Genomic DNA, 18213 nt, shown 5'->3' on the forward strand with positions numbered 1-18213 from the left:
TGTTTAACTACTGTATAGACTGGATTCTAGAGAGTGCATTCTCGAGTTTTGATGGTGTTATTATGGGATTGGGCATTAACGTGTCTGACCTGGACTACGCGGACGACATCGACGCTCTTGCCACTGATCCAGCAACTGTCCAAGCAATGTTAAATGAAATAGCACATTTCTCTCAGCTACTTGGTATGAAAATCAACACGGCCAAAACTAAAGTCATGGACCTAAACATGCACTCGGATTATCAGTTTGTGCTTTACGAACAAGAATTGGAAAAAGTCGACAGCTTCACCTATCTTGGCTCAATAACAGACTTTTGAGGAGGCTGTGACCTTTACGTACAGAACAAAATCAACAAAGCCCAAGCCATCTTCTCACAACTCCGCCTCCATCTGTGGATCCGGCGGGAGATCAACATGAAGGCAAAACTTTCTGTTTACAAAGCGGCTGTTAGATCTGTTTTCTTCTATGCAGTCGAAACTTGGCCACTGAAGGCGCTTCATCTCCATGATTTGGAAGTCTTTGACCACCGCTGTCTACGAAAAATCCTGAGGATTCGATACTCCGATAGAATCTCAAATGTTGATGTGCGCCACCGCTGCTGTGACATCGAACCCGCCGCCATGATTGTCAAACAGAGAAGACTGCGTTGGCTTGGTCGTGTCCCTAGAAGATCCAATGACCGCATCATAAAGCAAGTGCTTCTAGCTGCCCCGTTACCAGATTGGCACAGGTGACCTGGCGGTCAATTGAAGAATCGGTGGACAACTGCCAAAAACGACCTCAACCCCATTGGCAGATTTCAAAATTTTGGCAGAAAGTGGGAGAGCTGCTGGCTCCGGTTTTCTGAAGAGCTGGCACAAGATTGCGACAAATGGGAGTCAATCATACGTAGTCTTCTAGATGCCGGGTGAGGCGTCCGTGTCTGGTCTCGCAACAAGTACAAGTAAGTAAGTAAAGAACAGCAAATATCCTAATTTTTCTTTACAGATCCAGGTCTTATTTCACCTTTTTAGAAAGGGGAATGGGAGGGGTCCCTAAACTTTTGCCATTGGGACTTGAATCATTAGGGTTATTGGATCTCAATTAAAGTTGTTGGTCAGTAAGAACAGATCCCCTATCACTGTCTTTCCGGATTTTGTGTCCATTCTAATCTCTGGTCGGTTATATAACGTATTTTTCGCACCGCATGCATTACTTTTGACACCCCTCTGGAAATTTCTGTCTGTATCTGATGAAAAGCAAGTCTTATCATTATTCCTTAGGTTTTACAAGTATTTTCTCAGCATCCCTATGTGGGCTCGTTAATAGCTACCAAAATTTTAGTTTTATCATTATTTTTACGGTTTTCCACATAATCTCTATCATAATTGCCGTATTTTTTATTTTTTGAATATCCCCCCTCCAAGCGTATCTCGACTTTTGATTGGTTAATTAATGTTTCATCCCCGGAGTTGCTACAAAAGGCAATTATTCTGATGTATATATTGTTACCAGAATTCCATTTTGTAGTTTCAGTTACAGTTAGTACGATTCAGTCTTTTCTTTGGTCTCCGTTACTATGAACTATGTAACGATGCCTCTGATTTGCGACCATCCTCTACAGCAACAATATCCATGAGCTCATCTTCTTGCTCTTTAGACTGATCACACAAGTGTATAAGATGGATTCTCTGAACTAAGGGTGATTGTATCAAACTGAAGGTCCAAGATAGTTGGGAGGGAGCTCATTCAAACGTATATTGTGTGCTCTTTTTTAAGTTACCATAAAGATTGGACCAGGGAAGAAGTTATTTTAGGGCATAAAACTGCGACTTTACCCCAAGGAGGATGAATTTGCAATCAATTTAAAATTCTGAAAAGCTGGTTGATTTAAAAGTACGAATAACTATATTTTAGGCTTTTTAGTTGTAAAAGAAGTAATGCCCCACAGTGGCAGCACTGGATTCAACCAAGTTGATTTGCTTTATTTGTAATGAAATTAGGCTATGTTTAGCGATCTGTAATTGCATATCAGCTATAATGAGGGGGGATGAGTCGTTGTTTAGGTGGGGGTAGGATAGATTCCCGAAAAAGCACATTTTAATGAACAAACTTCTTACTCTTCACGAGGCTTCAGATAAATGTTGAAAGAGATAGGAAGGAGTAGGAATTAATTAAATTGTTTCTCTATATATATAAAAAAGTACATTTACATATGTACCAGCACATAGGTGGAAAAGGCAAGAGAGGTCATCATCAGCCCCGCCAGGAAATTTCTTTGGGATGGCAAATACTGCAAGGAACTTAGTTTTCAGCAATTTTAAATGGTGTTACTTCCTTTTTCTATTTATATGAAGTATTTCAATGTATTTAAAGAAATGTATGTAATGTATTTATCGATAAGAAAATCCTATTGCAGAGGTTGTGATGGCTTCAATTATGTAGAAGATCAAGAGTCTCACAGAATTTCAATTCATACAAACAATAATACTCCTTTTTATCCAACCGAAATTCTTTTATAGTAATATTAACAAGGACTTTTTACCAAAATTACTATTCATCGCCCATTTTTTTAGTATATTCAAATTTTATTCAAGATTAAAATTGAAAATTTAAATGTAGGACGGTACTAATGCACGCACAATTATTGATTTACAAATTTTAAAAGCAATTAACCAGGGATTTAAGGGACACGTACCTCAAATTATATCTTGGTTAGGCCTGGGAATGATTTGGAAAACAATGAGAAATTAAATAAAAAAAAGAGCTCTTCCACTGAAAGCAAGGAACAGATTTGAAACCTATATGAACAGATTATTTTTTATATGAAGGGAACTGTCTTCTTCTTAGCTCCTTATTCTTTACAGTGAAGTTTGTTTTTTTTTCCGATTTTTTTCAAAAAATTTCCAATTGGAAAGATAAGATTTTTCAAAGCACTAAAAATACTTTTGTTTAATGAGCAAGGTGTTGAAATGGGGAGGTCCCCTTATATAAAGAGTAATTTATGCTTATTTTAAACTTGCTCCTTGCTTTAGTTGAAAACCCTTTTCTCTTTGTTTGATTAAATTTCATGAAACTGTAAAGTTTTGTGAATGCAGTACTTTTGATAACGCAGAAAAAACGATCAATATTTAAATGATCTTTGTTTGGATTTTGATGGGTAATCGAACACTTCGTGGTAATGAACTGTAAGTACGGAGCGACCCGGCTCAATAGTAACCGAAACTAGAAAAAACTGAATTTTGATACCAATTGATATATCAAAGAATTTTCATGTTATGCTGATTCCAAATATATAAGCTTCATTAAGTTTAGTTTTACTCATCCAAAGCCACGAGCCTGAGAAAATTTGTCTGATTTTCTAAATAAGAGGGAAATGACCCCCTTGAAGTCATATAATTTTAATGAAAACTACACCATCAGATTCAGCGTATCAAAGACCCTACTGTAGAGGTTTCAAGCTCCTATGTACAAAAATGAGAAATTTTGTAATTGTTGCCAGAAGAAAGATCACGGATGTGTGTTTATTTTTTTGTTTCTTCTTTGTTTTTTTTCCCTGGGTGATCGTATCGATCCAGTGGGCCTAGACCGTCAAGAGAGGGCCCATTCCAATGGAAATGAAAGGTTCCAGTGCTCTTTTTAGGTGTACAAAGTAATTGTAGGGCAACTAGGCCCCTTCCCACTTCTCTTTTCCACAAAATCATCCGTTTAGAATTTTGAGATAGCTTTTTTTCTTCAGTATAGTTGAAAGACCCAATAACTGTGTCTTTATAGATAAAATGACCCCCTAAATCCTCTGGGAAAAGGATTTTAAGTTATAAAATTTACCCATTGTTTTATTTGTTATTGGGAATATGCATACATTTTTCGGATAGGGAGGGGAGGAAGAATTTTCTGCTGGGAGGATTTTGCACGGAGAGAATTTTTCATGGAGAGAGAAGTTTCCAGAGGGTGAACTTTTCAGGGGAAATTTTACACTTGCCTGAATTCCTATATGAAATTTCTTTATACAGGGCAGGCGTGCTAATATGTCTTGCTTTCTCTTTACCGATTCAATCTTATGCGTGGAGATGTCAAGGGTAATTGTCCGGGTTGAATTTTTGCCAGGGCTTAATTATCCAGATAATGTTAGCTCAGGGAGCGAGATTTTCCGTAGATGTGGAACCGCATATCTTAGTGTTATTAAAAAACGATCAGAAATTAAATTAAAAAGAAACAAGTTTTTTTCAACTGAAGTTTTTTTTCAAATTTAAAACTTAAAACGAAAAAAAAAATATTACGTATATGAGGGGGGGTTGCCACCTCCTCAACCCCTCGTTCTTTACGGTAAAGTTTAAATTTTGTGTCAGTTCTTTAAAAACGACTCCTGAAACACAAAAGTCATTTAATTAGAACAATAAGTAAATTTTGTTAATTGCCAAAAAACTGTGGCGTGAAGATCAAGGTATAAAGGAGGGGGACAACCCCTCTCGTATACATAATAATTTCTGTTTGTTTTAAGTTTTAATGTTGCTGCTTAGGCTACTTTCAGTCAAAAGAAACTTCTTTTTTTATTTAATGAAGCTTACAACCATTCTTCTAAAGGCATTGAAAAAAGTATGTCAATTAAAGTTAAAGTATATAAAAATCGAAAAAGTAATTAATTTAAAGAATTACACAAAACAATAGCCTACTTACAAAAACTAAGATATAAACTCCCAGCATTCAGTTCTGTTGAGCTATATTGAAGCGTTGGGCGGATATTTTTTAACAATATTGATAATTTTGAACTTTGTTATCAAACACCAAAATATTTAATGCCTTTATACTCAATTGTTTATAAAAATTAACGCATAATCAAAGTAGTTTAATCAAAGTAGTTTGTTCAAAGTAAAACAATAAAACTAAGATTAAGAAAACAAAATAAAATTTTTTAATTCAATATATTTAATTTAATTTTGGATACCAAAAACCAATATATTTGACACCTTTATGCTTCATAACTGTAAAAAATAAAATATTTTTCAAAGCGATGACTAGATAAATACAATCACTCCTGGAAAAATTCAGGGGGAAAATACAAAAATTCCTAGCAATCCGATCAGAGGAAACATTTCTGATTATAGAGGCTTCATATATCAGCTCACGCGTACTCTGGCAATGCAGCAAAAGTTGAAGGTAATTTTTTTACCAAAATTCTCCCTTATTAAGTTTTTTTATTTGTGATTTCTTTTATTATACGAACTTTCTAGGGTACTAATAACTGCACTAAGTACTAATAAACAAATACATATTTAGAATTGCCATATATAGCCGGTTCTTTTATTTAGTCCTATCAAGTGTTAGGTTATTACACTTTCGTTATAGGGTCAAAATCTATTGGCAGGCAGTCAGTGATGGGGTAATACACATTTTTCCGCGGTTTTTCCAGATTCTGCCCTATTTCTTTTGATTTCCTTATAATTACTTTACAGTCCCAAATTTCCAAAATTCCTACCCCTCGAAAATGCCGCCAGATCAAAATGAAGAATATACCATTGGAATCAGTATGATCGAAAACCTTATCAAGGGAAATTACAGTCCCCCTCCTTGAATAACAAGGAAAATCACTTTTTTGCATGGGTAGCACTGAACTGTCTCCTGTTTTTCTTTCCAGCAGGGCCGGGGCTCCTGTTTTTTTTTCTAGCAGGGCTAGGGGGTGACTAAAACATCATAAAGAGGTGTGTGTTAGCTCATTCGAACGGAAATTGAATTTGCTATTGCCCCTTTTAAGTGACTAAAAAGATTGGAGGACAACTAACCTCCCTCCTTACAGGCCCCCTCTCCCCAAGATCATCCAATCATAATTTTGAGATAACCATTTGGCTCAACAAAGTTCAAAGATAAAAAAAAACTTGTTTTTGGTAATGATATGACCCTCCATAGCCCCTGGGGAAAGGGCTGCACAATGTATCAGTATCGAATATATTCATTTCACGCGTATCGGTATGAGCGTATTGTTATTGGGCGTATTGGTCTCGCTGGTATCTAGACAGATTTTTAATAGCTCATATAAAAGATATTTCTCATACCTACGTCCAGTGGCATAATTTCGTCAAAATGAGTAGAAAAGGGGGTCCGACTCCCGTACGAACACCATATATGGGCATAGAGTCCCTAGGGAGAATGATTGCGTAATCGGTCAATGACCTAAATTTCCAAAGGTCAATTTATTTGATGTTTTTCACAGGTGATGTCAAGGTTGATTGATTGTCACGAAAGGGGAATTAATTTGTTGTTTCTAAGGAGAATTATTGATTCAAGAAAGGGGAATTAATTTGTTGTTTCTAAGGGGAATTATTGATTCACGAAAGGGGAATTAATTTGTTGTTTGTAAGGGGAATTATTGAATCAAGAAAGGGGAATTAATTTGTAGTTTCTATGGGGAAGGTGGGGAAGAGATATATTGACTGCGTAATCGAAGGGAGAGAATTCCTGAGAAATTGATTACATAATCGGTAGAACCCTATCAGGAGCTCGTGACGGGAATCCATTTATGGGCATAGAATGACGTAATCAACTAGGACGAATGGATTTCTGAGAAATTGATTACATAATCGGTAGAACCCTATCAGAAGGTCATGAAGGGAGTCCATATATGGGCATAGAATGACGTAATCAACTAGGACAAATGGATTTCTGAGAAATTGATTACATAATCGGTAGAACCCTATCAGACGGTCATGACGGGAATCAATTTATGGACATAGAATGACGTAATCGACTAAGACAATTGGATTTCTGAGAAATTGATTACAAAATCGGTAGAACCCTATCAGTAGGTCATGACGGGAAATCCATATATGGGCATAGAATGACGTAATCGACTAGAACAGTTGGAATATTTCAGTAGTGGTTTACCTTGTCACAGTTACATTCTCTTGATTTTTCAATGTTCATTTTGAATTTCTTTCGTTGAAATGCATGAGTTGGAATATTTCAGTAGTGTTTTGCTGAGGTTTACCTTGTCACAGTTACATTATCTTGATTTTTCAAAGTTCATTTTTGATTTCTTTCGTTGAAATGCAAGAGTTGGATTATTTCAGTAGTGTTTTGTTATTGTTTACCTTGTCAATGTTACATTCTCTTAATTTGCCAAAGTTTTTTTTGAGGTTCTATCACTGAAATGCAAGAGCTAGAATATTTCAGTAGTGTTGTTTTATGGTTTACCTTGTCACAGTTACATTCTATTGATTTTTCAAAGTTCATTTCGAATTTGTTTCGTTAAAATGCAAGAGTTAGATTATTTAAGTAGTTTTTTGTTGTGGTTTACCTTGTCACAGTTACATTCTCTTATTTTTTCAAAGTTCATTGAATTTCTTTTATTGAAATGCAAGAGTTGGATTATTTCAGTAGTGTCTTGTTGTGGTTTACCTTGTCACAGTTACATTCTCGTGATTTTTAAAAGTTTATTTTTAATTTCTTTCGTTGAAATGCAAGAGTTGGAATATTTCAGTAATGTTTTGTTGTGATTCACCTTATCAGAGTTACATTTTCTCGATTTTTCAAAGTTCATTTTGAATTTCTTTCATTTAAATGAAAGAGTTGGATTATTTAAGTAGTTTTTTGTCGTGGTTTACCATGTCGGAGTTACATTCTCTTGATTTTCAAAGTTCATTGTGAATTTATTTTATTGAAATGCAAGAGTTAAATTATTTCAGTAGTGTTTTGTCGTGGTTTACCTTGTCAAAGTTACATTTTCTCGATTTTTCAAAGTTTATTTTGAATTTCTTTCATTGAAATGCAAGAGTTGGATTATTTCAGTAGTGTTTTGTCATGGTTTACCTTGTCGCCGTTACATTCTCTTGATTTTTCAAAGTTCATTTTGGATTTCTTTCGTTGAAATGCAAAAGTTGGATTATTTAAGTAGTGTTTTGTCGTGGTTTACCCTGTCAGAGTTACATTTTATCGATTTTTCAAGGTTCATTTTGAATTTCTTTTATTGAAATCCAAGAGTTGGATTATTCTAGAAGTGTTTCGTCGTGGCTTACCTTGTCGCAGCTAAATTTTCACTATGTTTAAAAGTTCATTTCCGGTTTATCTCGTTGAAATGCAAGAGTTGGAATGTTTCAGTAGTGTCTTGTCGTGGTTTATCCTGTCACAGTTATATTCTCTTGATTTTTCAAAGTTCAATTTGGATTTATTTCGTTGAAATGCATTAGTTGGAATATTTCAGTAGTGTTTGGTTGTGGTTTACCATGTCACAGTTACATTCTCTTGATTTTTCAAAGTTCATTTTGAATTTCTTTCATTGAAATGCAAGAGTTGGAATATATCAGTAGTGTTTCGTTGTGGTTTACCTTGTCACAGTTACATTCTCTTAATTTTTCAAAGTTCATTTTCGATTTCATTCGTTGAAATGCAAGAGTTGGAATATTTCAGTCGTGTTTTGTTGTGGTTTACCTTGTCACAGTTACATTTTCTTGATTTGTCAAAGTTCTTTTTGAATTTTTTTCATTGAAATGCAAGAGTTGGAATATTTCAGTAGTGTTTTGTCGTGGTTTACCTTGTCATACTTATATTCTCTTGATTTTTAAAAGTTTATTTGAATTTCTTTCACTGAAATGCAAGAGTTGGAATATTTCAGTAGTGTTTTGCTTTGTTTTACCTTGTCACAGTTACATTCTCTTATTTTTCAAAGCTCGTGGAATTTCTTTAATTGAAATGCAAGAGTTGGATTATTTCAGTAGTGTTTTGTTGTTGTTTACCTTGTCACAGTTACATTCTCGTGATTTTTCAAAGTTCATTTTGAATTTCTTTCGTTGATATGCAAGAGTTGGAATATTTCGGTAATGTTTTGTTGTGGTTCACCTTATCACAGTTACATTTTCTTGATTTTTCAAATTTTATTTTGAATTTCTTTCATTGAAATGAAAGAGTTGGATTATTTCAGTAGTTTTTGTCGTGATTTACCTTGTCACACTTATATTCTCTTGATTTTTCAAAGTTCATTTTGAATTTCTTTCATTGAAATGCAAGAGTTAAATTATTTCAGTAGTGTTTTGTCGTGGTTTACCATATCACTGTTACATTTTCTTGATTTTTCAAAGTTCATTTTGAATTTCTTTCATTGAAATACAAGAGTTGAATTATTTCAGTAGTGTTTTGTCATGGTTTACCTTGTCACAGGTATATTCTCTTGATTTTTCAAAGTTCATTTTGAATTTCTTTCATTGAAATGCAAGAGTTGGAATATTTCAGTAGTGTTTTGTCATGATTTACCCTGTCACAGTTATATTCTCTTGATTTTTCAAAGTTCATTTTGAATTTCTTTCATTGAAATGCAAGAGTTGGATTATTCCAGTAGTGTTTTGTCAAGATTTACCTTGTCACAGTTATATTCTCTTGATTTTTCAAAGTTCATTTTGAATTTCTTTCATTGAAATCCAAGAGTTGGATTATTTCAGTAGTGTTTTGTCATGATTTACCCTGTCACAGTTATATTCTCTTGATTTTTCAAAGTTCATTTTGAATTTCTTTCGTTGAAATGCATGAGTTGGAATATTTCAGTTGTTTTTTGTTGTGGTTTACCATGTCACAGTTATATTCTCTTGATTTTTCAAAGTTCATTTTGAATTTCTTTCATTGAAATGCAAGAGTTGGATTATTTCACTAGTGTTTTGTCTTGGTTTACCTTGTCACAGTTACATTCTCTTGATTTTTCAAAGTTCATTTTGAATTTCTTTAATTGAAATGCAAGAGTTGGATTATTTCAGTAGTGTTTTGTCATGATTTACCATGTCACACTTATACTCTCTTGATTTTTCAAAGTTCATTTTGTATTTATTTCATTGAAATGCTAGTGTTTGATTATTTCAGTAGTGTTTTCTATTGGTTTACCTTGTCAAAGTTACATTCTCTTGATTTTTCAACGTTTATTTTGAATTTCTTTCATTGAAATGCAAGAGTTGATTTATTTCAGTAGTGATTTGTCTAGATTTACCTTGTCACACTTGCTTTCTCTTGATTTTTAAAAATTCATTTTGAATTCATTTCAGTTAAAGTAAAGAGCTTTATTCTTTTATTATTGTTTGTTAATTGTTAAAACTGTATTACGTACGTTCTGTTTATTTTAAAAGTTAGTTTTTAAATTTATACTCTGAAATTAACGAGGTTTAATATTTTAGTTTTATATAGTCTTGGTTTACCGTTTCATAGTTGCATTTTTTGGATTTTTAAATGTTAATTATAAATATATTTCATTGAAATGCAAGAGTTGGATTATTTCAGTAGTGTTTTGTCATGGTTGACATTTTCTTGATTTTTCAAAATTCTCTTAGGAATTTCTTTCGTTGAAATGCAAGAGTTCTAATATTTCAGTAGTGTTTTGTTGTGGTTTACAGTGTCACAGTTACATTCTCTTGATTTTTCAAAGTTCATTTTTAAACTTCTTTCGTTGAAATGCAAGATTTGGAATATTTCAGTAGTGTTTTCTTGTGGTTTACCTTGTCACAGTTATATTCTCTTTATTTTTCAAAGTTTATTTTGAATTTCTTTCGTTGAAATGCAAGAGTTGGATTATTTCAGTTGTGTTTTGTCGTTGTTTACAGTATCACAGTTACATTCTCTTGATTTTTCAAAGTTTATTTTGAATTTCTTTCACTGAAATGCAAGAGTTGGAATATTTCAGTAGTGTTTCTTAGCGGTTTACCTTGTCAAAGTTACATTCTTTTAATTTTTCAAAGTTCATTTTGAATTTCTTTCGTTGAAATGCAAGAGTTGGAATATTTCAACAGTGTTTTCTCGCGGTTTACCTTGTCACAGTTACATTCTCTTAATTTTTCAAAGTTCATTTGGATTTCTTTCGATGAAATGCAAGAGTTGGAATATTTCAATAGTGTTCTTTCATGGTTTACCTTGTCACAGTTACATTCTCTTAATTTTTCAAAGTTCATTTGGATTTCTTTCGATGAAAAGCGTGGTTTACAGTGTCATAGTTACATTCTCTTTATTTTTCAAAGTTCATTTTGGTTTTCATTCGTTGAAATGCAAGAGTTGGAATATTTCAGTAGTCTTTTGTCGTGGTTTACCTTGTCAAAGTTACATTTTCTTGATTTGTTAAAGTTTATGTTGAATTTCTTTCACTGAAATGCAAAAGTTGGAATGCAAGAGTTGGATTATTTCATTAGTGTTTTGTCATGATTTACCTTGTCACACTTATATTCTCTGGATTTTTCAAAATTCATTTTGAATTTCTTTCATTGAAATGCAAGAGTTGGAATATTTCAGTAGTGTTTTGTCGTGGTTTACCTTGTCACAGTTACATTCTCTTGATTTTTCAAAGTTTATTTTGAATTTATTTCACTGAAATGCAAGAGTTGGAATATTTCAGTAGTGTTTTGTCGTGGTTTACAGTGTCACAATTACATTCTCTTGATTTTTCAAAGTTCATTTTGAATTTCTTTCATTGAAATGCAAGAGTTGGAATATTTCAGTAGTGTTTTGTTGCGGTTTACCTTGTCACAGTTACATTCTTATGATTTTTCAAAGTTCATTATGAATTTATTTCGTTGAAATGTAAGAGTTGGAATATTTCAGTAGTGTTTTGTCGTGGTTTACCTTGTCACAGTTACATTCTCTTAATTTTTTAAAGTTCATTTGGATTTCTTTCGATGAAATGCAAGAGTTGGAATATTTCAATAGTGTTTTGTCATGGTTTACCTTTTCACAGTTACATTCTCTTGATTTTCCAAATTTCATTTTTAATTTCTTTTATTGCAATGTAAGAGTTGGAATATTTCATTAGTGGTTTACCATTGTCACAGTTACATTTTCATGTTTTTTCAAAGTTCATTTTGAATTTCTTTCATTGAAATGCAAGAGTTGGAATATTTCAGTAGTGTTTCGCTGCGGTTTACTTTGTCATAGTTACATTCTTATAATTTTTCAAAGTTCATTTTGAATTTTTTTCATTGAAATGTAAGAGTTGGAATATTTCAGTAGGGTTTTGTCGTGGTTTACCTTGTCAAAGTTACTTTTTCTTAATTTTTCAATATTCATTTGTATTTCTTTCGATGAAATGTAATAGTTGGAATATTTCAATAGTGTTTTGTCATGGTTTACCTTTTCACAGTTACATTCTCTTGATTTTTCTAAGTTCATTTTGAATTTTCTTCATTGAAATGCAAGAGTTGGATTATTTCAGTAGTGTTTCGTTGCGGTTTACCTTGTCACAGTTACATTTTCTTAATTTTTCAAAGTTCATTTTCAATTTTTTTCATTGAAATGCAAGAGTTGGAATATTTTAGTAGTGTTTTGTCGTGGTTTACCTTGTCACAGTTACATTTTCTTGATTTGTCAAAATTTATTTTGAATTTCTGTCACTGAAATGCAAGAGTTGGAATATTTCAGTAGTGTTTTGTCGTTGTTTACCTTGTCACAGTTATATTTTATTGATTTTTCAAAGTTCATTTGTATTTCTTTCATTGAAATGCAAGAGTTGGAATATTTCAGTAGTGTTTTGTTGTGGTTTACCTTGTCACAGTTACATTCTCTTATTTTTTCAAAGTTCATTGAATTTCTTTCATTGAAATGTAAGAGTTGGATTATTTCAGTAGTGTCTTGTTGTGGTTTACCTTGTCACAGTTACATTCTCGTGATTTTTCAAAGTTCATTTTGAATTTCTTTCGTTGAAATGCAAGAGTTGGAATATTTCAGTAATGTTTTGTTGTGGTTCACCTTATCACAGTTACATTTTCTTGGTTTTTCAAAGTTCATTTTGAATTTCTTTCATTGAAATGCAAGAGTTGGATTATTTCAGTAGTGTTTTGTCGTGGTTTACCTTGTCACAGTTACATTCTCTTAATTTTTCAAAGTTCATTTTGAATTTCTTTCATTGAAATGCAACAGTTGGATTATTTCAGTAGTGTTTTGTAATGGTTTACCTTGTCAGAGTTACATTCTCTTGATTTTTCAAAGTTCATTTTAAATTTCTTTCAATGAAATGCAAGAGTTGGAATATTTAAGTAGTGTTTTGTCAAGATTTAACTTGTCACAGTTATATTCTCTTGATTTTTCAAAGTTCATTTTGAATTTATTTAATTGAAATGTAAGAGTTGGAATATTTCAGTAGTGGTTTACGATTGTCACAGTTACATTTTCTTGATTTTTCATAGTCCATTTTGAATTTCATTCATTGAAATACAAGAGTTGGAATATTTCAGCAGTGTTTCGCTACGGTTTACCTTGTCACAGTTACATTTTCTTAATTTTTCAAAGTTCATTTTTAATTTCTTTCGTTGAAATGCAAGAGTTGGAATATTTCAGTTGTGTTTTGTCGTTGTTTACCTTGTCACAGTTATATTCTATTGATTTTTAAAAGTTCATTTGAATTTCTTTCATTGAAATGCAAGAGTTGGAATATTTCAGTAGTGTTTTGTTGTGGTTTACCTTGTCACAGTTACATTCTCTTATTTTTTCAAAGTTCATTGAATTTCTTTCATTGAAATGTAAGAGTTGAAATATTTCAGTAGTGTTTTGTTGTTGTTTACCTTGTCAAAGTTACATTCTCGTGATTTTTAAAATTTCATTTTGAATCTCTTTCTTTAAAATGCAAGAGTTGGAATATTTCAGTAATGTTTTGTTGTGGCTCACCTTATCACAGTTACATTTTCTTGATTTTTCTAAGTTGATTTTGAATTTCTTTCATTGAAATGCAAGAGTTGGATTATTTCAGTAGTGTTTTGTCGTGGTTTACCTTGTCGCAGTTACATTCTCCTGATTTTTCTAAGTTCATTTGAATTTCCTTCATTAAAATACAAAAGTTGGATTATTTCAGTAGTGTTATGTCATGGTTTATCGTTTCACAGTTACATTCTCTTGATTTTTCAAAGTTCATTTTGAATTTCTTTCATTGAAATGCAAGAGTTGGATTATTTCAGTAGTATTTAGTCATGGTTTACAGTGTCACAGTTACATTCTCTTGATTATTCAAAGTTCATTTATAAATCTCTTTCATTGAAATGCAAGAGTTGGAATATTTAAGTAGTGTTTTGTTGTGGTTCACCTTGTCACAGTTACATTATCTTGATTTTTAAAAGTTTATTTTGAATTTCTTTCGTTGATATGCAAGAGTTGGAATATTTCAATAATGTTTTGTTGTGGTTCACCTTATCACAGTTACATTTTCTTGATTTTTCAAAGTTCATTTTGAATTTCTTTCATTGAAATGCAAGAGTTGGAATAATTCAGTAGTGTTTTGTCATGGTTTACATTGTAACAGTTACATTCTCTTGATTTTTCAAAGTTCATTTTGAATGTATATCGTTGAAATGCAAGAGTTGTAATATTTCAGTAGTGTTTTGTCGTGGTTTACAGTGTAACAGTTACATTCTCTTGATCTTTCAAAGATCATTTATAAATTTCTTTCGTTGAAATGCAAGAGTTGGAATATTTCAGTAGTGTTTTGTCGTGGTTTACCCTGTCACAGTTACATTCTCTTGACTTTTCAAAGTTTATTTTGAATTTCTTTCACTGTAATGCAAGAGTTGGAATTTTTCAGTTCTCTTCTGAATTTTCTTAGAGAAGAGAAAAAAAAGTTAGCTCAATTCTGAAATTTACCAATGAAAATGAAAAAGCTATCATTTCAGTTCCTAATTTCTCAAAGACATAAAAATGTAAAGTTCAATTCAAAAGTTTTCCATAGAAGATAGGAATTACTATACTATGATTGTGATTATTTACCATGAAGATAAAAAGTTTCACTTTATTTATAATTTTTCTTTAATTCAGTTCATTCATCTAACCACCAAAAACAATAGGTTAGGTTAGGTATAAATAAATATTAATAAATAATTAGAAACATTTTTCCATGTTTAAGTTAGGTTAGGTTAGGTTAACTTATCATGAGCGCTCATGATAAGCTAAGCTAACCTAACTTAAACATGGTAAAAAGATTAAATTAGGTTAGGTTAGGCTAGATTAAGTTAGGTTAGGTTAAGTTAGGTTAGGTTAGATTAAGTTAGGTTAAGTTAGGTTAGGTTAGGTTAGCCTACGTACGTGCGCGTACGTAGGCTAACCTAACCTAACTTAAATTAACCTACCCTAACATAATCTAACTTAACCTAACCTAACTTAACCTAACCTAACTTAATCTAGCCTAACCTAACCTAATTTAATCTTTTTACCATGTTTAAGTTAGGTTAGCTTAGCTTACCATGAGCGCTCATGATAATTTAACCTAACCTAACTTAAACATGGAGAAATGTTTCTAATTATTATTTAATATTTTATTTATACCTAACCTAACCTATTGTTTTTGGTGGTTAGATGAATGAATTGAATTTAAGAAAAATTAGAAATAAAGTGAAATTTTTTATCTTCATGGTAAATAATCACAATCATAGTATGGCCATTCCTATCTTCTATGGAAAATTTAGAATTGAACTTTAAATTTTTTATGTCTTTGAGAAATTAGGAACTGAAATGAAAGATTTTTCATTTTCATTGGTAAATTTCAGAATAGAGCTAACTTTTTTTTCTCTTCTCTAAGAAAATTCAGAAGAGAACTGAAATATTCCAACTCTTGCATTTCAGTGAAAGAAATTCAAAATAAACTTTGAAAAATCAAGAAAATTTAACTGTGATACTGTAAACCACGACAAAACACTACTGAAATAATCCAACTCTTGGATTTCAGTGAAAGAAATTCAAAATAAACTTTGAAAAATCAAGAGAATGTAACTGTGACAGGGTAAACCACGACAAAACACTACTGAAATATTCCAACTCTTGCATTTCAACGAAAGAAATTTATAAATGAACTTTGAAAAATCAAGAGAATGTAACTGTGACACTGTAAACCACAACAAAACACTACTGAAATATTACAACTCTTGCATTTCAACGAAAAAAATTCAAAATTAACTTTTAAAAATCAAGAGAATGTAACTGTGACAAGGTAAACCACAACAAAACACTACTTAAATATTCCAACTCTTGCATTTCAATGCAAGAGATTTATAAATGAACTTTGAAAAATCAAGAGAATGTAAAAGTGACACTGTAAACCACGACAAAATACTACTGAAATAATCCAACTCTTGCATTTCAACGAAAGAAATTCAAAATGAACTTTGAAAAATCAAGAGAATGTAACTGTGACAATGTAAAAAACAACAAAACACTACTGAAATAATCCAACTCTTGCATTTCAACGAAAGAAATTCACAATGAACTTTGAAAATTAAGAGAATATAACTGTGACAGGGTAAATCATGACAAAACACTACTGAGATAATCCGACTCATGCATTTCAATGAATGAAATTCAAAATGAACTTTGAAAAATCAAAAGAATATAACTGTGACATGGTATACCATGACAAAACACTACTGAAATAATCCAACTCTTGCATTTCAATGAAAGAAATTCAAAATGAACTTTGAAAAATCAAGAGAATATAAGTGTGACAAGGTAAATAATGACAAAACACTACTGAAATAATCCAACTCTTGTTATTCAATGAAAGAAATTCCAAAATGAACTTTGAAAAATCAAGAAAATGTAACTGTGACAAGGTAAACCACGACAAAACACAACTGAAATAATCCAACTCTTGCATTTCAACGAAAGAAATTCAAAATGAACTTTGAAAAAGCAAGAAAATGTAACTGTGACATGGTAAACCACGACAAAACACTACTGAAATATTCCAACTTATGCATTTCAACGAAAGAAATTCAAATTTAACTTTGAAAAATCAAGAGAATCTAACTGTGACAGGGTAAATCATGACAAAACACTACTGAAATATTCCAACTCTTGCATTTCAACGAAAGAAATCCAAAATGAACTTTGAAAAATCAAGAAAATATAACTGCGACAAGGTAAGCCATGACAAAACACTACTGAAACATTCCACCTCTTGCATTTCAATAAAAGAAATTCAAAATGAGCTTTGAAAAATCAAGAGAATGTAACTGTGACAAGGTAAACCACGACAAAACACTACTGAAATATTCCAACTCTTGCATTTTCAATGAAAGAAATTAAAAAAGAACGTTTAAAAATCTTGAGAATGTAACTGTGACAAGGTAAACCACGACAAAACACTACTGAAATAATCCAACACTTGCATTTCAATGAAAGAAATTCAAAATGAACTTTGAAAAATCAAGAAAATGTAACTGTGGTAAGGTGAACCACAACAAAAAATTACTGAAATATTCCAACTCTTGCATTTCAACGAAAGAAATTCAAAATGAACTTTGAAAAATCGCGAGAATGTAACTGTGACAAGGTAAACCAGAACAAAACACTACTGTAATATTCCAACTCTTGCATTTCAACGAAAGAAATTCAATGAACTTTGAAAAAATAAGAGAATGTAACTGTGACAAGGTAAACCACGACAAGACACTATTGAAATAATCCAACTCTTGCATTTCAATGAAAGAAATTCAAATGAACTTTGAAAAATCAATAGAATGTAACTATGACAAGGTAAACCACGACAAAACACTACTGAAATATTCCAACTCTTGCATTTCATTGAAAGAAATTCAAAATAAACTTTGACAAATCAAGAAAATGTAACTGTGACAAGGTAAACCACGACAAAACACTCCTGAAATATTCCAACTCTTGCATTTAAACGAAAGGAATCGAAAATGAACTTTGAAAAATTAAGAGAATGTAACTGTGACAAGGTAAACCGCAACGAAACACTACTGAAATATTCCAACTCTTGCATTTCAACGAAAGAAATTTATAAATGAACTTTGAAAAATCAAGAGAATGTAACTGTGACACTGTAAACCACAACAAAACACTACTGAAATATTACAACTCTTGCATTTCAACTAAAGAAATTCATAAAAGAATTTTGAAAAATCAAGAAAATGTATCTGCGACAAGGTAAACGACAACAAAACACTATTGAAATATTCCAACTCATGCATTTCAACGAAAGAAATTCAAAATGTACTTTGAAAATCAAGAGAATGTAACTGTGACACTGTAAACCACAACAAAACACCACTGAAATATTACAACTCTTGCATTTCAACGAATGAAATTCACAATGAACTTTGAAAATCAAGACAATGTAACTGAGACAAGGTAAACCACATCAAAACACTACTGAAATAATCCAACTCATGCATTTCAATGAATGAAATTCAAAATGAACTTTGAAAATCAAGAGAATATAACTGTGACATGGTAAACCACAACAAAACACTACTTAAATATTCCACCTCATCCATTTTAACGAAA

At 31.8% G+C, this 18213-nt stretch overlaps 1 protein-coding gene across 1 annotated transcript; it reads left to right on the forward strand.

Annotated features, from left to right (window-relative positions):
• Positions 1–413: 413 nt before the first annotated feature.
• Positions 414–734, forward strand: LOC148950287 (uncharacterized). Its single transcript, XM_089091824.1, has one exon. It carries the CDS (start codon positions 414–416, stop codon positions 732–734), a length of 321 nt encoding a protein of 106 aa, XP_088947950.1.
• The last annotated feature ends 17479 nt before the right edge of the window (positions 735–18213 follow it).

The sequence above is a fragment of the Artemia sp. Qi Xiang Cuo genome, chromosome 7, assembly GCF_049724085.1.
Source record: "Artemia sp. Qi Xiang Cuo chromosome 7, ASM4972408v1, whole genome shotgun sequence".
NCBI lineage: Eukaryota > Metazoa > Arthropoda > Branchiopoda > Anostraca > Artemiidae > Artemia > Artemia sp. Qi Xiang Cuo.